The sequence below is a fragment of the Sminthopsis crassicaudata genome, chromosome 4 (genome assembly GCF_048593235.1).
Source record: "Sminthopsis crassicaudata isolate SCR6 chromosome 4, ASM4859323v1, whole genome shotgun sequence".
Lineage (NCBI taxonomy): Eukaryota > Metazoa > Chordata > Mammalia > Dasyuromorphia > Dasyuridae > Sminthopsis > Sminthopsis crassicaudata.
The window spans coordinates 21,074,723-21,098,194 of NC_133620.1; the positions used below are offsets into that span (position 1 = coordinate 21,074,723).

The window sequence follows — 23,472 nt, forward strand, 5'->3', positions numbered from 1 at the left end:
GACTGATGAAGTGACTTGAGGTCACCCCGCTAGTGTCTGGCAGAATTTAATTTCAGCTTATTGGTCCCCAAGCCCAGAACTCTCCCTACTCTGGCATCTAGTTGCCTCTGAAGAAACTCCTGGGTAATGATTTCTGATAGGAAAATCTTCAGCCTTTGATAGGAACCCAAGAGCCAGCAGCACGCTTCATGCCTCGGAGCTGCTGCCAAAGGCCCACGGGCTTGGTCCTGCTCACAGTTCCCCTGCCCCATGAGCAGGGACGCCCCTGAGCCCGCAGCGGCTGAGCCGGGTTGGCTTGTATCGCTACCTCTGTTCTCCCTGCTTCTGCCCCAACCCCCCTTTTTGGCATAGGACTGAGTGTTGTCCACAAGCATGGCTCTGCTGGGCTCTGGAGGCCAGCCTTCTCCATAGCTGACCAGGGTGCCTGCAGCCTCATATCTGCTTCGTGCTTGGAAAGCACAGTGTGTTTGCGTGGGAGCATTCCCGGTGGCGTCCTCCGACCCTCGGCTTGCACATGTTCTCTGGTCCTGACCAAGTCATCAGATTCTGCCATTAGTCAGACTGGCCATGGGCATGTCAGAGCTGACCTCGGCAGAAGGAGGCCGAGCGGGAGTTAACCCCAGAAGTGCCCATTTAGAAGCCAGACACTTGTTCTTTGCTATCTACTTTGCCCTCTGGGACTTGACTTCAGATTTCTTATGACTGGCAGCTTCAAAATGCTAAGAACCAGTCTGACAGAAGATGATGGAAGCAAAGCTCCTGCCCTGCCAATATCCCACCCAGGGCCTGTTTTCCTACCCTGGCTAGATCACCAAGGGTCCTTGGCTGGTATTGACATAGTGTGCTTTTGTCTCTTTGGATGGGATTTGGGTGAAATGCCTTAATTTACTTGATGTCGACAGTCATTAACACTCCAAAAACACCATTTCTTTCCTAAACATCTATAGGTCTACTAAGCTTGTCATCATTGAGAGGCTACTCCTGCTGGCCGAGCGCTACGTAATCACCATCGAGGTCAGTGGCCTTGGGCAGAGGTGTTCACTGCAGGGAAGCGTGTCCTTAGTCGAACTGCTCATTTGGCTAAAAATCTTCTCCCTTGGGCCTTTTTCAGGACCTTTATTCTGTTCCTCGCACTATTCTACCTCACGGCGCTTCATTCCATGGACATATTCTGACTCTCAGTGTGACGTGCGAATCTACCAAAGATACCTTCACTGTCGAGGTGCGCTTGCTACCTTCTGGAAACGTGTTTTGGTTATCTCAGTGATGGGGTAATAGTTTCAACTTATCAGGGAGAGAGTGATAGGAAGTCACCGACTAAAAGGTAGCATTCCCTAAGCAGGACCCAAAAAGGAAGGAACCCAGTGGGACCCTCAGAGCTCCCTCCAAAACAGTTCAGAAAATACTGTTGATTTTAATGAAGTCACTGAAATCTGTCTCTGCCTCTCCCTCTCTTTCCCCTCCCCCCAACTTGTACAGATGCTGTCCATCTTTTCATATTCAAGCCCCAGTCTCTCCCCAGAGTCCCACATCAATAGTCGTCAGTGCCCATTTCATCTTGCTTGTATTGGAGGTGTCTTGATCTCCTCACTGCCATCCTGCCACACTGAGATTCTCTGTTTCATTAGCCCCAGGACGGGGACTTCCTTCTCTTGGTAGCTTTTACAGCCCTGCTCTGCCTGCTCCCCAATCCCTCTCTGACAGCTGATCTGGCTTCCGGCTTCTCCCACAGCACCCTCCCCCTGCCTTCTCACATCTCATCCCTCTGCACACCTACGTGGCTTTAAGAGGGCCAGTTGGAGCATTGTCTCCTATGGGAAATTTACTGTTAGTGCCCTCTCTCCCAAAGCCCTTCTCGGTTTAGTCACTTTCTAGCTACGCTAGTCTGTTTCCATTGGACAGGGATTGATTCTTTATACTTCCATCTCTGTCTCCTAACATGAAGCCCGCTTTATTGTAAGCAGAATGCTTGTTTTGTTTTTGATTGATTTTAAATCAGAGTTCTTGAGGATAAGACTTTGTCATTCTTTATATCCCTAGCACTTATCTTAATATTGGCACTTGGTAAAAGTTTAAGAAGTATTTATCGACCGACTATAATCACCAACAAAGAGATATATTCCACTGCATCAAGTATTTTCTTAATATCATACTTTTTTTTTCCCCTATCATTTAATGCCAAATGAAGATGACTGCAAATTTATGTGAAACTACATATATATATAATGTTATATTATAATAGAAACTTTGGTCTGCTCTCACTTCAGTATACTTAATTATTTCTTTCAGGCTCATAGTAATGAAACCATAGGGAGCGTCAGGTGGAAGATAGCTAAGCAGTTGAATTCCCCCGTGGATAACATACAGATATTTGCGAATGATAGTCTGGTAGGTTGAAATGCACTGTTCCCGGTTCTTTCATGTTGTATATCCGTACTGTTTTCCCCAGATAATAACAGCTTCGTGTCTCATAGCTCACAGTGAACAAGGATCAGAAGCTGCTCCATCAGCTGGGCTTTTCCGAGGAGCAGGCCCTCACAGTCAAGACGTCCGGCAGTGGCACCCCTTCCGGGGGCTCTGCGGACTCCTCCACCAGCTCCAGCAGCAGCGGCGGCGTCTTCAGCTCCTCCTACGTCATGGAACAGGTGAAGGGCCTCCCATTTCTTCTCTCGTGTTACTCCTAGGGAGGGGTCCAGACTTAGGAGAAGTAAAGAGGTTCAGTTCCCACCTCCCTTCCTTTATTGTGCTGAATCCTTCAGGGCTGCCAAGGCCTCTGTAGACTGTTGCAAGGCATTTCTGGGGCTTTAGTTGCCCTTCCGGATTGGCGAGGCTGGTCAGAGAGACCCTGCGGGCCCCCAGGAGGCCTCCACCTGCTCTGAGGAGCCAGCCCAGCTTCTGCTTCACTGAGGGAGACTTCATCCTCTCACTTTGGGGATCTGGGGGGCATTCAAGGAAGAACTCAGTGGTGATTTGTCCCTGGTAACTTCCACTGTCAACCTCAAACACTCCGTCCAGTGCCCCAGCGAGTAGTTGTATCTCAGGCAAGTTAAAGTCCAAGGCTCCTCCACATATCAGGCGATTGAGCAGAGCCCCTTCTGGAGTGCTTGGTCTCGTCTTAGTTGCTGTTGTCGCTCCGCAGGATTAGGGTGACAGTCTCCAGAAGATCAGCTATCTGGGGTCACCCTTGTGCATGGTACCCCTGCAGCTGCCTGCTTTCCTATACTTTGGCTCTTCTTTCGCTCTTTATTGATGCTATGGAAGAGAAGGGGACACTTTATCAGTTGTTTGGTTCTGCTCTAGTCCTTAAGGCAGCTCAGCCTTGGTTCCTCACCTCCAGTGGTACCCACTGGGTGACCTGGGGGTGGGGGAAGTGTGGTGCTCTGTCCGCCAGGTGATGCTCTCTGGTTTTTGGCTGAGCCTCATCTCTGAAATGGAGGCAGTGCTACCCAGGTGTCTGACTCTGTGAGGGATGGCAGGGAGACATTTGCTCAAGGCTCCAAAACAACCAAAGCCAGCTCTGAGTCTGCCATCTAGGACCCACTCTGGGGGGCTGCCAGCACACATAGTGGATCACCTGCACTCAGGATGGGTGTACTGGCGTTGGGGGTTCCCCTCTTCTGTTTTCTTTAAGGCTCAGGAGTGTTGGGTTTGTCAAAGTTGGTGTTTTTTGTTTGGAGGAAAAGAGAAATTTTTTATTCAATATCTATGGTTATGTCTTTTGCTTTCTCCTCAGGAGAAGTCCCTCCCAGGTGTTGTCATGGCACTTGTATGCAACGTATTTGACATGCTCTACCAGCTTGCCAACCTGGAAGAGCCCAGGTAAATATGTTTTCATAAAATGGTCAGAATTCGGAAACTCAGGAGCTATGTGTAAAGTGAAGGACTTCGGCAGCTCCTTGGTTAGAGGTGGTCTCTCCCCAGTTCCCATGTTACTTTTTATCCTGATCAGCTTTTGTCCTCTGTTGAGCCCTTTCAACACGGTAGGGCCCAGACAACATTGCAATCGGCCACGTCTCTATCCCTCAACTTCACCACATATTATGCCTGCTTGATTTGCTGTTCACAACACGCACTCAGCTTCTCCTTACATTTTTTCCTGGTAATAGGATGTCTACTGGTGGTGGTGAATCAAACCCAAGTAGAAATGCATCTCGACAGGCTGCATGTTAACCTGGAAAACCACAAATTAACATCTGCCTCATATTTTAATTTTTATTAAACATTTCACAGTCACATTTTAATCTGGTACCAGAGTTCAGTCATTGCCTCTGATGTGCACTGCTCCCTCTCCCTTGACTTTTGGGTGATGTTCCATTGTTCATTTTTCAGACATGGCTAAAGATTACTTTATACATTTATTGGTAGCTGTGATCCTGGGCACAGGATCTCTATTTTTATCTCATTAATCTCTTATTTTTCCCATGACATTTATAAGAATAGTTTTAACATTCTCTTTTGTAAGGTTTGTGAATTCCAAATTTTTTCTCCCTCCTCCCTTCACTTCCCAAGACAGCAAACAATCTAATATAAATTATGCATGTACAATCATTTTAAGCAAATTTTCATATTAATCATAATGTGAAAGAAAAATTGGAACAAAAGGGAAAACTCACAAGAAAGAAAAAGCAAAGCAAAAAAAAGGTGAAAATTGTATGTTTCGATCTGTATTCAGTCTCCACAGTTCTCTCTTTGGAAGCAGTTGGCATTTTCTATCCCAAATCTGTTGAAACTCTTGGATCATTGTATTGCTTAGAAGAGCCAAGTCCATCCCAGTCGATCATGTAATCTTGTTGTTACAGTTACTGTGTTCTCTTGGTTGTGCTCACTTTACTCGACGTCAGTTCATATGAATTTTTCCAGGCTTTTCTGAAATCATCCTGCTCATCATTTCTTATAGAGCAATAATATCCCGTTACGTTTCAGTTACCGTAATTTACTCGACCATGCCCCAATTGATGGCATCCTCTCAATCTCCACTTCCTTGTTACCACGTACAATTTACTTCACATCCTCAACTGTGTGAATTACTTGGACCATTAAACTGTAGCTGACACAACCAACTTTTACTTGTAACTTTGCAGGATAACACTACGAGTGCGAAAGCTGCTATTGTTGATACCTACTGACCCAGCTATTCAGGAAGCCCTTGATCAGCTCGACTCTTTAGGCCGAAAGGTATGTTTTGGGAAGTTTGCATAGTATTTCCCATGTAGCAGAAGATCTCTAATTGAGCTGTTTTAGAATATTTAATAATTGTCAAGGAACTATTAAACTACTTCTAATGAAATTATCATGGAGGGGGTCATACTTAGCTCATGTATTAGTAACTGGCTTTTTTTCCTTCATAAATTACCATTACCTTAAAGAGTTATTAGAGTTTTCCTGTGACATTTTCCAGAAAAGAATTTCACTTTCAACATGAGTATCTTTTGTGACCACAAAAAGGAATTTTGAACCAAATTGTTCCCCAGACTTTAATATTTACTTATAGTTTAATACTGGGGTTCTCAAACTATAGCCCACGGGCCAGATGCAGCCACTGAGGACGTTTATGCGGCCGCCGGGTTATGGCAAATGGGCTGAGGGGCAGAGACAGAGTGGGAGCTTTTGTGTTTACTATAGTCCGGCCTACAACAGTCTGAGGGACAGTGAACTGGCCCCCTATTTAAAAAGTTTGAGGACCACTGGTTAATATATTAAATATATGTCTTTGTGCCATCAAGAATGCTATATATTTGGCTTAATCTTGATTTGTACGCATACAGAATAGTCAATTTTTAATTTATAGTGGTTAGTTTCAGACACTAATTTTTTTTTTTTTTTTTTAAGTTTTATCTTAGAACTCTTACTGTATTTGAGTGCATGAATTCTTCATCTCAAGTAACTCATAAGATGTGGAAATTTGCTGTTATCTTCCCATGGAGCATCAATAGCCATTTCATCTCTTTCTCTCTCCCTTAGTTTGTTGACGCATGAAATCTATTTTATTCAACTCAGATTTCACGTAGGATGATTTATGCTGTCTCATATATTATTACTTGGCACAGAACATGGGTAGGACCGGGTTTTAAATACGAAGCATTACAGTGAGTTCCTATCACAATCAGACGTGAGCATTTCCATCAAAAGGGACGGGAATGTTTGAATATTGTCAAGCATTCGCCGTCTTCAGTAGGACACATTGGAATAAAGCTGAAGCTTTCTTCCATAGGGGTTTAGCCAGATTGTCTTCTGCCTTACAGATTTTATTGGGTTTGAAAATATCTGATGTATGTTACTTATGTTTAAAAAAGTATAATGAAACTCTAATGTTTCTGTTTGTAACTATAATTTTTCCTCAGAAAACACTGCTGTCTGAAACAAGTTCTCAGTCTTCAAAATCTCCATCCTTGTCTTCAAAGCAACAGCATCAACCCAGTGCCAGCTCCATTTTGGAAAGTCTTTTTCGATCCTTTGCCCCTGGAATGTCCACTTTCAGAGTACTGTACAACCTAGAGGTAAGAAGTATCTCTTTTCTGCTGACTACACTGGCCTGAGACGGGCGTTAGTTCATTGGATTCCAGCATGGGCATGACGTGTCTGTAAAGTGACTCTAAAGGCTATAGAGTAAGAGGGGAAACTTCCATTCCTCGTCACCTCCTCTGCCATTTAATGGGACTGTTGCGTGATTTGGATGAACATATCTAGGAATGGTGTTGCTTATATAAAATAGCTTTGCAGTTTGGAAATCCGCCTATAAATTGTGATTTTTGTGTTCTTCCGCTTTAGAAGCTGATTATAATTTGAGCATTTAATTACTTTAGTTGTTTTCATTGCTACTTTTAACTGTGTCCTCATGAAAAGGAGCACAAGCCATCTGAAACGTCTGACACAAGGCCTGGTAACAAGTGAGATAATCTCTTGAAAGAATTTGGACAGAAGAATAGCCTGGAGTGCCGAAAGGAGAACTAGAGCCTCTCCCCCGGACTCTAGAGCTCACAAAAGGCACCCTCAGCGAGTGGGAAGAGGAGAAGACAGAGGGAGCTCTCCTGCCTTGTCCAGAGCAGTTTGTGCTATTTGGACCCCATTCCTTTGTGGACAAGGTTATTCAACAACAGAGTGGAGAAAAGGGCAGTTTACTAGGATTTTGACAACTCACAGTTTTTCATGCTGTTATTATGATCAAGAAGGAGCAAGGTGGACTCGATACTGGTAAACGGTCCTGACTGCCAAGAAGCTGAGCCCAACGAGGGCCAGTCTTCAGAAGCTGGGTGTTCACTTGGAAGATTCCCAGGGGAGAGCTTCTTTCGCCCTCTGGGCCCCCCCGACCCCACTGTGACCACTTTGTTTCTTGCTCCAGTGATTTGGATCCTTGGAAAACACCAGGCTGGGAGGAGAGGTAACTGTCTTGATGACGAGCCCCAGATGGCTAAAATGGAAAGATCAATGGAAACTCTTATTCAAGGGTTTTATAGACCAGCTTTACAGACAGAACATGGGCTGGACCATGAGCCAGCTGAAAAACCCACTGAGGCAGCGCTCCTGCCCCATGGGCTCCCAGGGAGCAGCTGGTAAGGGAGCGGGGTGGGCCTGGGCCCGCTATCAATGCCTCCCTTGTATGGTGGGAAGGTCACTTCCACTGACCACATTGTAAGGGACGAGTCCAAGGCAGAAAGCCTTTTTAAAGCACCCGAGGCACACAGAACAACAGGCATGTGAACCCCTAGATGGGGAAAGGTGCAGAGAAGCTAAGCAGGGGTGACCTCAGCGGGAAGGTGCCTGCCTTAGGGGAGGTCACAAAGGAAGAAGGGAGCCAAGACAGGACAGAGAAGGGAAGTGAATGATGGGGCCGAGTTAGGAAGGGCTTCAGGAGCTAGCAGCAGACTGATCCCAGAGCTGGGGGGTGGGGGGGCACTCAGGCTGATCAAATAGCCAGGGTAAAATTCTGGCCCCTAAATGCAGGCCACAGGAGGCCCCTCTGGCAGCTGGAGGAGGGAGGTGACGAGGGTCTGCCCCAGGGCTGGCAGTGGTAGAGAGTCAGAGGGGCATATTTGGGAGATGCTGCAGGTGAGTAGATGACCTATGGCCACAGATTTGAAGAGCCTTCCATCAGTGGAGGCCAGATAATGAAATGTTTGAGATTTGAGATGTCTACGAGATCTCCAGTGGAAGAAGTCTGTCTTCACATCCATTGAAATTGTGAGCCTGCAGGTCATCTGAGAGATGGGATATGTAGAAACATTTAGCTTATCAATGATGATTGAATCCGTGAGATGGGATAACTTAGAAAAATATTCCAGAGGCAAAAGAGAGCCTAGGACAAAGCCCCGAGGAACACCTGCACTCAGAGCACCATCTGGAGGAAGAGGCAGAGAAGGAGCCGTCAGAGAGGAAGGCGGAGAACCAAGAGGAAGAGTGTCCTGAGAGAGAACCGTGCGAGGTGCAGAGAGATCAAGGAGGATGGAGAAAAGGCCACTGGGTCTGACGGCTAAGAGATCCCACGAAACTTCGGAGAGATGAGTTCTGCTGGAATGAGACAGTCCCAAACCCAATTGTAGAGTTTAAGAAGAGAATGAGAAGAGAAGAGGTGGGAGTACCCATTGGAGACAGCTTCCTCCAAGAGTCTAGCCATGGAAGAGAGGAAAGACCCAGTGGGATGGATCGATGGAGTGAGGTTTTTTCCAAATAACTTTTAAGTAGTGGATTAGTAGCTGTTAGACGTGGGGTGATGGATGAGGGTCACTTATGCCTCGTCAAGCACAGGGGGCCCCTCTTTGTTTGGAATGGGGATGAAGGATGTAAAGAGGAGGGAGTCAAATAGGTGAGATTTTCTGCTGAGACATTTGGGGTAAGAGGCTGCTCCTCTGCTTAAGAATCTTCTCTGTCCCAGTCATGTAACTGAGCAGCCTGTGTCTCTTGCTGGTCTTCCGGGCTTACACAACCATTGCCCGTTGGATGTTTCGTACTGGTTGTCTTCCTGTCTAAAATCAAACTCATCTTTATCCTTATACTATCCCTTTGCCAAACTTGGCATCTTTCCTGCTTCCAAGGTTGATAAACTGGGAATTATCCTGGATTTTTTCCTATCTCCCTCACCCCACAGAGCCCATCATTTCTCACATCTCTCACCTCTGGTTCCTTCTCTCCTTTATCTATCACCTCTCATTTCCCTGATTGTCCCTGCTCACATCCCTCTTTGGCTGCCAGAGTCATCATCGTTAAAAGCAGATCTGACCCCAGGACTCCCTCATGCTGTCGGTTCTAGTGATTTCCTGTTGCTTCTAGGATCAGATAAATTCTTTTGCTCAGCCTTTAAATTAAAGCCTTTTCCACTTGGCCATGTTGACAGAAATGGGCGTGTGAGCCAGCTCTGCCACCCTTGCCACTCTGTGGCACAGGCTGCTCCTGAAGGCTCAGAGCTACTTTCAGCATGAGGTCTTTGCCCTCCTAAGCTCCATTGAGAAGGTTTCTCCCCAGAGCAGATCTTTCAGTGGCAGAATCCGTTTCTGGGCTCCCCCGGACGGGTTTTATGGTGTATACAAAAACTTGTCGCCTAGAGCCTTGTAGACGTCACTCCCCCCTGCATGTTGCAGTCCAAAGGCCCTAACCCTTTCCCCTGTAATTCAAACAGGACATTCCATCTCTCTGCCTCAGCACTGGTCAGTCAGTCGATAAACATTTACCAGGCCTTGGGGTGTGGACAAAGAGAGCTGCACAGTTGGGGGCAACTCAAGCGGGGGCATTCTGGGAAAGGCGGAGGTGTGTTGTGACCGGGGAAGAAACCTGCCTCCTCTGCCTCCCCTTGGAGATGCAGCTCAGCCGCCTTCATCCCTCCCGAACACTTACTTTTTTACTTTATCTGTGTTTGATGCTAAGTTTATTTACACACATGCCTGTGGTCTCCCTGGTGTCAGTGCCAGCCCCTTGTGCATGGAGCTTGTTCCCTAAGGACTGCCACCGGGTGTGGAGACTGAGCAGGGACTGAAGAGGTTCTTCATCACTGATTTTTCACAAAACAAGACAACTCAGAAAAAACATTAAAAAAAAAAAGCAACAAAATAAAATCATTCACAGTTTTAGCATGGTTCATTTAATTGGGCCTCTGAGAATCCAGGGTCACCACAGCATGGCTGACTCCTCCATCCACCCTCGGAGGCAGGTGCCAGGGAGGGCGCTGGTTCTTGGCAGCAGCAGGGACAAGCTTGGGCACAAACACTGGGGTTCTGCCTGTGGCACCGAACGGAGACTGCGGCTTTCCTGTTTCCTCGTCACTGTGCTGCTAGAGCCATTTGTTACCCATTTCCTGTTGGTGGCTCAGCAGGTGATCGCTCCCCCAGCACCCATGTGTGTGTCCCTCATTAGGAGCGTGTCTCCTCGGTCGGTGACCAGGCACCCGGGACCTCTGAGAGTCAGGCCTGTTCTCGGCAGGCAGCGACATTTCCTGGGCTTTTTTGCTGATCGAGGACAAGGGCTGTCCTTTTCTTCTCTGTGTCCTGTGCCTGGCACACAGTGGGGGCTTAAATGCCTCACAGTGTTGTCCCTGTGGATTCTCACTTTGTTTTGCCTGTGAGATAGCCGCCCCCTTTCCTCCAGACCAGAAGAAGGTGTCATTGGGTGCGTCGGGCTGTTGGATTAATCTCCCTCCAATCCAGGGTTACTTTTCCTGGGCTGCATTCCATCCCCAGCAGGTCTGACTGGAGGGCTCCTTAATCTTCATGTAGAAATGCCATTTCTGCTGAGATTGCTAGAAAGACTAAACTCCCTGTGCCCGTCCTAGGTCCTGAGCTCCAAACTCATGCCAACAGCTGATGATGAAATGGCCAGGAACTGTGCGAAATCCTTCTGCGAGAACTTCCTCAGAGCAGGCGGCTTGAGGTGGGTTTGGGCACAGCCTTTGAGCTCCCTTCAGCCACGTAGAGTGGCTTCTGGAGTTGGGCCCATAGCTAAGTTAGGGAGGGTTCTGGGTAAACTGGGGGCTTTGAGACCCGTCCCTCCCCATGGAAAATGAGCCAGTTCACAATTTCTTGGTTTTATAAACTCCCAGAAAAAAGTCACATCACCTCATGGCCAGCAAGCTGGTCCTAGACAGGGCCCATTGCTGGGCTCTCCAGGCCCGCAGTCCCCAGCTAGGAGGAGGAGGAGGAGGAGGAGGAGGGGTGCACAGAATGAACCGCCGGCCACCACTTTGTAGCAATTGTCTGCCAAACCCTAGGAAACCAGCAGGAGTGGCTGACCAACAGGTCCTTCGGATAGAGCCACTGGGGGAAGAGGCATTCTCTGGGCAGGGGGGCTCCATTGTCTCTTCTGGCTAAACTCAAGTGGCCAATAGAAATGGCAGAGCTTGCTCTCTAGAACAATCCTGGGGCTGTGGAGAGATGGGAGTCAAGCTAAAGATAGTTGTTCCATGTGTCTAGAGGAGTCCGGCTCTAGTGGTAGCCCACGTTCATGGGGCCCAATGCTTCCCAGGCCTTTTGCTTTCACTGCAGCCGGGAGTGGGGGTGAAGAAATGCTGTTGTTCCTGCTCTCTGCTTGTTTCGTGACTTACCCAGGGTCACACGAAGTCTGAGGCAGGGTCTGAGCCTGCTCTCTGTGTGCTACTGCCTTCTTCCTTTGGTAACTTTAAGGCACTTTCCCAGTGACCAGATCTTAGGACTTAGACATGAAGGGGACCTTATTTTTGTTCCTCTTCATCGCATCACTTAAACAAGAGCAATCTGTCAGAAGTTTTCACCATGTCTTTTCAGCTTTATAACAAACTGAAGCATGAGCCTCACATGCTTGCAAACACTATACATTTTTAAATTTATTAGAAAGGTGGGTCACTTGTACTGTCGTTATTAATGTTAATTAAATAGATCCTTAAATATATTAAGCAGGTCTTCAGTGTACTGAAGTACTTTACATCCCATTAGTCCACTATCCCTCCCATTACTTCCTCTACCTCCCTTCCTTCTTCCCCCCCACAATCCTAAGAATTTGTTGAGATAATAACTCAGAATATTTATGGAGCAACCCAGTACCAAAGCATGATGGGGGAGACGTATGTCTGCAGGCTGCTTGCACAAATTAGTGGGGCCAAGAGGATGGTTATAGGTAGGGAGTTCTGGGGAGTTTCTCTTTGATATGTTTCAAAAACTACTCAGTCACTTAGAAGAATTACCCTGAAATGTGGACTGAAATCTAGCGATTTTCTCTCTCTTTTTCAAATAAAAGCTTGGTGGTCAACGTCATGCAGAGAGACTCTATACCTTCGGAAGTAGACTATGAAACGAGGCAGGGAGTTTATTCCATCTGCCTGCAGCTTGCAAGGTATGTCGGCTGACCGTGTCGGTGCACTGCCATGGATGACCTCCTCCTGCCAGAGCCGTGTCCCTTGCTCCCAGTTGACACCCCATTAACTTCATTTTCTAAGACTTTAAATATTCAAGGCTCCTTTGTAAGCTGTCCCCCGGTAATCCTTGGTTTTCTTGCCTTTCTTGGAAGATTCTTACTTGTCGGGCAGACCATGCCCACATTCTTGGACGAAGATCTCACCAAAGATGGCATCGAGGCGCTCGCTTCCCGTCCCTTCCGCAACATAAGCCGTCAGTCCAGCCGACAGATGTCCCTGTGCGGGACCCCAGAGAAGGCCTCCTACAGACAGCTCTCGGTCTCTGACAGGTCCTCCATCCGGGTGGAAGAAATCATCCCTGCTGCCAGAGTCGCCATACAGGTAAGCGTGCCCGTCGTCGTGCCCAGGATATTCCTCCAGCCCTTTGAGGTGGGCAGGTTCCGTTAGGATGTTCTCTTACCTGGTTCATAACCACTCTGGCAGCCAGGCACAGCGGCTATTTTATCCCTGATTTTACAAATGAAGCAACTGAGGTCAGGGAAGTGTATTTTAGGACACATAACATCATTTGCATCTATTTTACCATCAGAGACCACTTGTTTTCCCAGCCCCTTTCTCACCACACCACCCATACATTTGTGGGCAAGGCTCTCTGCTTAAATGCCTGTCTCCGGGCTGTTGATTTATCCCCGCCTCATCTTCAGCCTCATCCATTAGCCTTTTGTTGCCAAAGCTGCTCTAGACTTGGTGTAAGAACGATGTGCGCGGCATTCGATTAGGCTCAGAATTGGTTTACTGGGAGCGAGACATCAGGCGTTACCTCCCGAGAGCCTCGGCACAGCCAGGAGATGGGATTCCCTGTGCTCATTCCGTGCTAGAAATGCCCAGTCTGGGGCGCTGGGAGATGAGCTGCCTTGCTCTGGGGAACATGGACACCCAAGGAGCAGGCTGACCCACAAGCAAGTGCTGAGAGAAGCAGCCAGAGCCCCGTTGGGAGGTGCAGGGCCCCAGGCCCGGACTCCACACTCGCCCTTTGCTGGGGAGCTCCCTGAGGCAGAGGTGGTCTCAGCTGGCCCCCCGCTGTGCTCTACTGGGGCTGTGAGCTTGACTATCCCCCCTTCCCCCCAAGCAGATGTAGGGAGTGCCTTCCCTTTCCTCCTCCCCCACTAACTCTTTTCTCCATACTCCTTTAGACAATGGATGTAAATGATTTCACTTCTACTGTGGCTTGTTTCATGAGGCTGTCCTGGGCAGCGGCTGCAGGACGTCTTGACCTTGTGGGGAGCAGCCAGCCGATAAAAGAAAGCAACACTTTGTTTCCTATTGGAATTCGAAACAGACTCAGCAGCTCAGGTATTGATTTCAAGGGAGACGTCCCCATCCCATGGGAAGGTTGGAAGTCCTTCCGTCGGGTTAGCAGAGCCCGAGCATGGCAAGGCCCCCCGGGCCCTGATGGTTACATTCAGAAGCAGAGCCTCTGGCCCCTGCGGCAGAGGTTTCTTTTCTGGATGGGACCATCTGGCTTTCGCTAGTAATCATCTTTGGAAATTAATGTTCTAAGGGGCTGTTTACCAGCTTCATTTGGTTCCCCACTTCATGGAAACCGAGGGTGTTGGTTTTGGGGTCATAAGATGACCCTTCATGACCAAAGCAGTCACAGTAAAAAGCCTGGAGACTCAGAGAGGGGCTCCGGTGGGGCGTGCCCTCTGCAGCGGCCACTCTGACCCCAGACTTTGTCTACCTGGCTCAGGAAGCAACTGCAGCTCTGGGAGCGAAGGCGAGCCGGTCGCCCTGCATGCGGGGATCTGCGTGCGGCAGCAGTCCGTGTCCACCAAAGACGCGCTCATCGCCGGCGAGGCCCTCTCGCTGCTGGTCACCTGCCTGCAGCTCCGCAGTCAGCAGCTGGGTAAGAACCTCCTGTGGTCGCCGCGGGGCCCACCTCCACTTCGGGCTCCTAGGCTTGATTTCTTGGGCTGCTGATCTTTTGTTGTTATTTTTTCTAGGTCATTAAAATAGTTTCTTGGGAGTCTGATTGGTATAGCACTAAATAAATAGATTATTTTGGGGAGTATTGTCATCTTTATTATATTCGCTCGGCCTATCCAAGAGCATTGAATGTCTTTCCAATTATTTAAATCTGACTTTATTTTTGTGGCAAGTGTTTTGTAATTTTTCTCATATAATTCCTGACTTTTCTTTGGTAGATGGATTCCCAAATATTTTATACTTTCAACATTTGTTTGGAATGGAATTTCTCTTTGTATCTCTTGCTGTTGCATTTTGTTAGTGATATATAAAAATGCCGAGGATTTATGTGGATTTATTTTGTATCCTGCCACTTTGCTGAAATTTTGAATTATTTCTAGTAGCTTTTTAGCAGAGTCTTTGGGGTTCTCTAAGTATACCATCATGTCATCTGCAAAGAGTGATAGTTTGATTTCCTCATTTCCTACTCTAATTCCTTGGATCTCTTTCTCGGCTCTTATTGCTGAGGCTAGCGTTTCTAGTACTATATTGAATAGTAATGGTGATAGTGGGCAACCTTGTTTCACTCCTGATCTTACTGGGAAAGGTTGCAGTTTATTTCTATTGCATATTATGCTTACTGAAGGTCTTAAATATATGCTCCTGATTATTCTAAGGAATAGTCCATTTATTCCTATACTCTCAAGAGTTTTTAGTGGGCTGCTGATCTTTACTCAAGTCAAGGGCTGGGCAGAGATAAGGAAAGAGGATCTGCTGTTGAGTGGGTAAGCCGTGGCCGGCACATCCGGCCTGGGAGGAGCCGGTGCTCAGGATTCCGGCCCTTAAACACACACTTGCTGCAGTTGTAGCAGGAGCTTCACCCAAAACACTTGAGTCAGTTTAAGGAAGAAGAAGGCATTCAAAAGCGTCCCTTGGACAGAAGGGGAATTTGGGTGCAGGCTCTGCGTGGGAGCGGGGAGGGAGAGGACAGAGCCTGGAGAGCCTGACCCAAGGCACCAGGCAAGCGGTGTCCCTGAGGGCCTGGTCGCGTCCCCAGGACTGGCTGCCTCTCTGCCTTTGCCGTGCCTAACTCTGCTTCCTGTTCTCAGCGTCCTTCTATAACTTGCCGTGTGTGGCCGATTTCATCATCGACATTCTGCTGGGATCTCCGAGTGCTGAGGTGAGGCTCTTCCAGACGTTTGGGCGAATTAATCCTGCTTCATTGTGAAATCTCTCTGATGGAGCTCCGGAAGTTCCCTTTGTCGGAGCACCCTCCGGGGCCTCGGGCTCGCCCCTCGGTTTGAGGTCCTTCCCCCCAGTAATTGGGGTCACCCGGAAAGCACTAAAGCCACAGGAGGCGACAGCGGCTGTGAATTTGTGCGTGGCTTCTCTTGACTGATGTGCCAGGTTCATCTTCCCAATTTAACAGAAAACTTCTGACATTTATATTGAATTATACCGACTTAGATCATAAGTTATAGGTCTTATTACAAAGAAATTACATAAAACTCCATTTCACCCAGGCTTGCTGTCTCCTAGCAGGTCCTTGCTCATTAGCTAACAAGTCAACACCAGTATTCCAGATCAGCCCAGAACCATCCAGAACGTTCCATGTCTTAGCAGGTGTTCCAAATGTTAGGAGGTGCTGGTGAGACAAAGATCAAAATGACGATCAGTAGCCAGGGGGCGCCAGAGGGTGCAGAGCATCTTCTCAGGCTTCAGGGAGACCCGAGTTCGAGTGCAGCCTCAGATACATCCTAGTAGGATGACCCTGGAACCTCAGTCTGCCTATGTTTCCTCAGCTGTGAAATGGGAAGAATAACAGTAACAAATAACAAATAAACAGTAATAAGTAAATAAATAAGATATCTCCTAGGATTGTTGCAGGTATCACATGAGGGATAATTGTAAAGCCCCTAGTGCCGTGTGTGCAGTGCGGGTGTGAGGTAGCAGAGAGGCGCTCACTGGTTGGAGTGAGCCGAGGGAGGAGGGGAGATGGTCTGTGTGAGCCGACGAGGAGAGCGAGGCCGCCAGGAGGCTGGCACCCCACCCCCACCCCCCGGCCCCCCAGTTTCAGCTCAGGAACGCCTCGTTGGGTTTGGAGGGAACGGTCCTTCTGTCCAGGGAGCCATTTTTTGCTTTGATTATGAGCATTTGGAGGGGCTCTCTAGAGGAGGAATCTTGCCATGGGGACTTGATCCAGTCTTAGAAATGTAGAGTCACCGTCCTGGGGGTCTAGAACCAGAGCCGGAGGGAACCTCAGGAGCCTCTGTCCTCTCCCCTCATCAGAGAGATGGGAAACTGGGGGCCTGAATTTTCTTTGACACTTGGTGCTGAGTCATTTGAATCAGTCTCACTCTTCGTGGCCCCATTTGGGATTTCCTTGGCAGAGACACTGGAGATGTTCGCCGTTTTCTTCTCCAGCTTGTTTTACAGATGGGGAAACTGAGACACAGGGTGACGTGACTGTCCAGGGTCACGCAGCTAGGAAGTGTCTCAGGCTGGATTTGAACTCGGGTCCTCCTGGTTCGGGGGACACCAAGTCACAGCTTCTGGCCACATTTGCACATACATTTATGTGAATAGTTAAGAGTAAATCATTTTTTGCTGTGCTTCTGGGACTTGGAGGCAGGAAGCTCTAATTTAAATAACCTCTCTCCCAGGGTTGTTATGAGGATCAAGCGGGGGAATGTTTGTGAAGTGCTCTGTGAATGGTTGTGTCTCTCTCATCGTGCCCCCCGCCACTGACGACGCTGTTATTTCAGATTCGGCACGTGGCCTGTGATCAGCTGTACACTCTCAGCCAGACGGACACTTCAGCTCACCCGGAAGTGCAGAAGCCAAATCAGTTCCTCCTCGGGGTCATTCTTACTGCTCAGCTGCCGCTCTGGTCTCCCACGAGTATCATGAGAGGCGTCAACCAGAGGTAACGAGGATCGGGCCGCTGCGTCCCCACGCCGAGCACGGACCTGCCCCTTGTCTGGTTTTCCTTTTTCTTTTCCCTGCATTCTCCTGAAGTCCCAGAATGTAGGAGACGCAGAAAGCAGCACTGAGAGACAGGCTGGGGGCGGGCCATGTGTGGGAGTATCCTCAGAGTCTCTTACATAGGTCAAGGTTCAGAGGCACCGCCCTCCTCCCAGACCCCCACACTCCCAAGTGCTAGATTGACTCTCCCTTCTCCTCCCCCCCTCCCCATGTCTAAGCTGCTAGCAAATCCTTCTCCCTTGTGACCCGGCCGTACCCCGATGCAGGCCCCCTCATTTAAGGCCTGGTTGTTGCAGTAGCTGCCAGCGGGTCTGCCTGCCTCCAGGGTGTGCCCAGCCCTTTTGTCCCAAGGGCAGCCTGACCAGTCTGCTGGGGCTCTGACTGAGCACCCACCATGTGGCGGCCACTGTGCTGGCCATACGCGGCACGAGACAGGCCCTGCCTCCGGGAGCTATGGTCGAGAAGCTGGGGAGGGACCTTTGGGACCAATGCAGGGACGCCCTCCGTGGCTGTGGAAGGTTTGGAGGAGGAAGCGTTTCTGAGACTATGTCATCCCCATCTTTCAGTAAACTCTCATGGCTCCCACTTACCTGCACGGTGGAACATAACGGAGAGGTCAGAGAGCTGGAGATCTTGTGCCCTTTGCCACTAATGGCCTTCTCTTAACATCTACAGGGTGTCTTCAGGATTCTCAAAGTACACTCCACGTCTGCTCCCTTTCCTGCGATTGGGTTTTTCCTCTTCCTTCTAATAATAATAGTCCAGGGACCTCATCATTTAAAGCAGGGTTTGTGTTTGAGGAAAGGGAATCCCAGTGTGCTCCTTGGTGACCCCTGCGGGTTAGAGATCGCCCCTGTCCTTCTGTTGTACTCCAAGTTTCATCAGCTCGTTAATCTGAAAACTGGAAGACAGAAAGATTTCCTTTAACAGCCAGTCCTTGGGCTGACTGCGACCTCTCTCTTTCCAGGCTCTTGTCCCAGTGCATGGAGTACTTTGATCTGAGGTGTCAGTTACTCGACGACCTGACAAGTAAGTGCATCCGACTCTGAGAGCATCCTGCCGGGGCAGGCCCACCTCCTCTTTGCCCACCCCAGTCCTCCCCACTGTTGTTCTGCGCCTGCGTGGCTTGGAAATGGGCAGCGGATTAGACTGTGTGCTATAACACTGGGGTCGGCACGGAAGACCTAAAATTGCTGCTCGTCCTCCTGGCCCTGGTCCTGTGGGGGAACATTCTGTTTCTTTCTCATCTTCTCAGTCCTCTGAGATTGGGGGGGGGGGGTGTCATGGCAAGAAGCAGCTTTCAAAAACACTAATGTGGGACTTGCAGTGGCGGCGGCAGCTCTCGGCTGACATGGATTTGGGGGTGCTGGTTTGTCTCGCCATCAAAGGACATTGGAGGGGATGATTGGACATAAGGAGGATCATCATAGGAGACCGGATTTCTCAGTGAATGATCTCAGTATTTAAAGGGAGGGCCAGCAGAGGGAAACAGGAAAGATGATGAGGGAAATAGAAAATCAGTGAGGGAGAAATAGAGCAGAATTAGCTCACTGCAGGAAGTCTCTGGTACAAACTGGGTAGCATCGATTCCTCTTGGACCCAGTCTGTGTTGTTTGTGCCTCCACGTGAACATGAGCGAAGGAAACAAAGTGGGAGGAATCCAGGTATTGGTGAGGCAGGAACCATGTAGAATTGAACAGGTTCCCTAAGCAGTTAAGACTGAGAAGAAAGCAGAGGGACTCAGGTGATGGAAGGAGTGGAGATCACCAAAGGCAGACAGCAGTCACGTATTGCAGCAAGCCAGGGATGAAGAGAGGAAAGCTCCATCCTTAGCCTGGTTAAAGAACCATGATGTCTGATGAGGTCTGTGGGCCTTAGGTAGAAGTGAGGAGGAGGCTGTGGGAACGGAGCCAGATTGAAGGGCTTGAGTGTGTCGGGAACAAAAGCCGATGTTAGGCTGTGAAGTGAGCTCTGCAGGGAGAAGGAAAAGAACTGAGGGCTGGTAGTTAAGGGCTCCCCAAATCTGGATCAAGCGATAAATCAGGTAGCCCAGATTGCTGCAGATGGAAGGTTGTTGATACAGGACCAAACTGTCCAGGGCAGATACAAGAAAGAGTAGGAAGATACAGAGGTGGATGGGAAGGAGGATGCAGAGAGCTATGATGGGGGATGATTGTACTTTAACATCCTGAGGGATGGTGGGAACCTTTCTTCCAGATAGGAGGAGTAAGGCCTGATTTAGAGAGGCCTTGAATAACAAACCAAGGAAGTAGTGGTGATGGATCATCATTAATAATGAGCCATAGAGGAGACATTGCCGTAGCACTATAAAGTCTCTGAAGGGCTTTCCATAGAGGACTGCCCTCTGTTCCTTAAAACCCCAACCAAGTATTGAGCACATTCTGCAAAGGGGAAAAGGAAGCGTCAGAGGGATCTAGGGAATGAATAGCAGAGCCTGGATATAAGGCCAGCTTTTTCCTACTTTCAGTTCATCTTCTCCCCACCATTGAAAGGTTTCAAGCAGGGTATATGATTCAAATCAGCTTTTGTGTACGAGAAATATTAATGTGATAGCAATCTAAAAAGGCATTGCGAAGTGATCGTGAATGAAATGAGGGCAGACATGCCCAGTTCCTTGTGTATTTGCTGGGAAAGTGGGACTGCGATCACAGAGCGGGTAGAGGAGCAAAGTACAGAGAAAAGTGATGGAAATGGTACAGAGGAGATGATAGAGGAAGGCAGGCTTTTTGTGCCACCTTAGGGGTGAGTTTGTTAATGTCTCCAAATCATCTCAGAGTTGTTTATAAAACCTTAATATGTCCACAGCATCTCAAATTATCAGTTCCTGCTGGTTTCTCTGCAGAGGCTTGGAACCTCTCTACAACCAAAAGACCCTGACAGCCAACCCTAGTTTCCCCTGATTTGGCACATATTCATTGGTCAATAAATGCTACAATTTGCAAATCGTTTATCTTTAGAAAGGTTTATGATGTGATTTATGGGTTCTCCCTTACAATCTTACTCCTGCTATTGTCACTTTATTCTGTGCTACTTATCAACTTACCACACTGATCAGGGAGAGAGGAAAATGGTAGTCAAAGGGACCAGAATAAGGTATGTTTTTAAAACACATTGTAAGGGAAAGGAGGACAAGGAAGACATAGATTGCCATTACACTAATATTCAGGCTTGCAATAAGGTTTTATTCTAGGGTGCTGACATTAAAAATAGGAAGAAGGACATAAATCAGAAGAGAGAATGCTAAAGAAAGGATAGAAATTCACCACTGGCTAGATTTGGTGAGAAGAGGCAATTGGAAGACAACTCCAGATAGCAATGCCTCTGGCACAGATAGAGCACTCTCCGTTGGACCAGCAAGTTCAAGGTGCCGTCAGATCATGAGATCTTACTTTCTGCGTTTGTTTTCCCTTTCTAGCTTCAGAAATGGAGCAGTTAAAGATCAGTCCAGCTGCCATGCTAGAGGATGAAATTACTTGGCTAGATAACTTTGAGCCTAATCGTACAGCTGAATGTGAAACCAGTGAAGCAGACAACATTTTGTTAGCTGGACATTTAAGACTCATCAAGACCCTCCTTTCACTCTGCGGAGCAGAGAAAGAAATGCTTGGTAATTATTACAGTAATTATTACATTATCCTACAGGTCTCCAATGATTAATAGAGGTTAGGGTATATTTGGGAAATATAAACTGAGTGGCTGCTAAGTAGCCCAGTGAAAATTGGTGCTTTAAGCTGTAGGAAGTCGGCTGGATCTTTTAGTGCAGACCAGGCTAAAATTTGGTATTTCTCATGTTCTTTGTGGTTGATTACTCAAAATGGCAGAAAAAAAACAGAATCGACTTTTCCTTTGGTATATTTACTAGGCGACAAAACCGGGGCTAGTCAGCAGCTCAAAGGAGTGGAATTAGGATGCCCAGGTATGCCTGCTGCCCCCTACCTGTGGCCTTAAGCAGGCCACTTTGCAGGGCTTAATCTGGGAAATGGGACAATGGGAAGAGATGAACTCCAGCTTCCTTTCAGATCTCATAGCCCTTGACTGGGTTCACAAGCTACTGAAGGTGATATGTTTCTCTCTACGTAGAACAGTATCTCATTCTTACTTATCATCTCTGCTTTGAGGAATGTGAGGGAGAAGTTTGAGAGTTCTTTCTTTTCTTTTTTTTTTTTAAGTTAATTTCAGAGGCCTTTCTTTGATCGTCACTTGCAAATAATGTGCTCTCTTCCAGGGTCGTCACTTATCAAACCATTGTTGGATGACTTCCTTTTCCGGGCTTCCAGGATTATTTTAAACAGTCATTCTCCAGTTGGCAGTGCTGCCATCAGTCAGCAGGATTTTCATCCAAAGTATGGAAAGTGCACGTTGTGTTCAGTTGGTAAAAATTCTAACTTGGAACTCTTGTCCCCAGTGTGATAAACTTTTGGGTAGAATTAAACTTATTTGTTATTTATACCTCGAGAGGTCCTTCACTACCTATCAAAAAATAAAATGTTTAATAGGTGTCGGGCAGCCATTAGCTTTTATAAAATTAAAGGCCACCTCCTTTAGGTATACAGCTAGATCCTGATTTAGTTTTAATAATGAATCCCTTGAAGTAGTCACATTATTCATATTAGTACTGTAAATTTCCGTTGGTTGAAACTTGTTAATATTTCAAGTAGTGTAAATTCAAATACATGTGACTACTTTGGTGGTTCCTTTTTAAAAGCACTAATCATGTGTCATTTATCCATTATCACTGAAAAGTGAGATTTTCCCAAAAGTTAATTTTGCTCATAAGTGCAAATTAGCTCTTTCACCTTAAAAACTTTTTGTCCTATCTATTTTGGTGACTCTCAGATATTGTGTATTTCCTTGCATCTTAATCAGAAGGTTCAGTAATGCAAAAATTAATATTTCCTTTTTCTATGTGAGAAAATTAAAAATACTATAGGGAGGTAAATACTCCAAATTTGACTTAAAAATTGGTTTCTTGGAGCCTAAAGATTCAGAAGGTAAAAGTCTTTCTTTCATAAGGTAGTTAAGCAGATAAAATGCTGGAGAACCGCTTGTCACTAACATGGCAGGGGGCTCTTGGTTAGGAAGTTAGAATAGATGCATCCTCTGTCATTGTGCTTAAGTAATAAATAGCATATTATGGAATCAGGGAAAATTCACTTCAGAGCTGTTGTAGCACCTTTTCCTTTATTGATCTTATATTTTGATGAAGTCCAGACCTTGATTTTACAAAGCTAACGAGTCTGCCATGGACTGGTGAAATATGTAGACCGTAGCCTTCTCTATGTTAGCCACGTTGAGCAGTTCAGGAAGTCTTTTATCTGCTCAGCAGCTATGAATCATTAGAATATAGATCTCAGAAAAAAGCTAAAATAAAATAGGTCATGCTTATCTCTGAGGAGCACTGGAGCACATGTGCAGCAATCAGTGATTCTGTGAGGTAGCTTGGCACAGTGGGTGAATTCAACTCCTATCTTGGGTGCTTCTGGCCATGTATCCCCAGACAAGGTATTCACTTTCTCAGGCTGGAGTTTCCTGCTCTGTAAAAATGGGTATAATAAGGGTCCCTGTCTCTCAGAATTGTTTTGTGCATCAGAAGAGATAAATTAGATAAAGCTTTTTTAGATCTTAAAGACCTGAAATGTGAGCTGTTATTGTTATCAGCGCGGTACAAGGATTGTTCCAGTGACCTGTCTAGAAGTCATTCTCTCCTCAGTCATAGTAACCTCCCTTTCTAATTCCATCTCTTCCCTTGACCTAGCCACAAGGTTTAGAAGGATATACTATTCTGTGAACACAACCATAGCAAATAGATCAAAAAGAAAGAAGAAACTCAAATTACCCACTCACTCCCAAGGAATAGAATTCCCAGTGAATAGTGAAGAAATAGAGAATAGATAAAAATTCAATATTTGAGAGTAGATTTTTATCTCCATGACCTTGGACAACAAATGGAACTTTTCTAAACTCATTTTCCTCAATTAAAAAAATAACCTCTTAGAACCCTTCCCCTCCAAATCTAGGATCTTCTGACCCTGTGGATGAGTTGTGTGCACCCTGGATTGAATAACTGCTGTCCAGTTAGACATTCTGTCTTCTAGCTCAGTTTCCCTTTGAGGCCAGAGCTCCTGTGAATAAATGGAGGTTTTTCTGTTGTCGTCATCATTGTCATCTTTTTTCTTTTTCTTTTTTGGTTA

The 23,472-nt window shown here is 47.1% G+C and overlaps 1 protein-coding gene across 2 annotated transcripts in view; it reads left to right on the plus strand.

The window, feature by feature from the left end:
* USP24 (ubiquitin specific peptidase 24) overlaps positions 1 to 23,472 on the plus strand; it is a 149,177-nt gene that overhangs the window by 84,229 nt on the left and 41,476 nt on the right. For both annotated transcript variants that reach the window (XM_074265835.1, XM_074265836.1), the window contains exons 25-41: positions 948 to 1,014; positions 1,112 to 1,222; positions 2,290 to 2,388; positions 2,475 to 2,645; positions 3,734 to 3,819; positions 5,082 to 5,175; positions 6,342 to 6,497; positions 10,757 to 10,854; positions 12,193 to 12,288; positions 12,463 to 12,691; positions 13,504 to 13,663; positions 14,061 to 14,216; positions 15,385 to 15,455; positions 17,041 to 17,201; positions 18,228 to 18,289; positions 20,697 to 20,888; positions 21,507 to 21,624. In XM_074265835.1, coding sequence (XP_074121936.1) covers positions 948 to 1,014; positions 1,112 to 1,222; positions 2,290 to 2,388; positions 2,475 to 2,645; positions 3,734 to 3,819; positions 5,082 to 5,175; positions 6,342 to 6,497; positions 10,757 to 10,854; positions 12,193 to 12,288; positions 12,463 to 12,691; positions 13,504 to 13,663; positions 14,061 to 14,216; positions 15,385 to 15,455; positions 17,041 to 17,201; positions 18,228 to 18,289; positions 20,697 to 20,888; positions 21,507 to 21,624 — 2,127 coding nt within the window. The remainder of the gene's footprint in view (positions 1 to 947; positions 1,015 to 1,111; positions 1,223 to 2,289; positions 2,389 to 2,474; positions 2,646 to 3,733; positions 3,820 to 5,081; positions 5,176 to 6,341; positions 6,498 to 10,756; positions 10,855 to 12,192; positions 12,289 to 12,462; positions 12,692 to 13,503; positions 13,664 to 14,060; positions 14,217 to 15,384; positions 15,456 to 17,040; positions 17,202 to 18,227; positions 18,290 to 20,696; positions 20,889 to 21,506; positions 21,625 to 23,472) is intronic.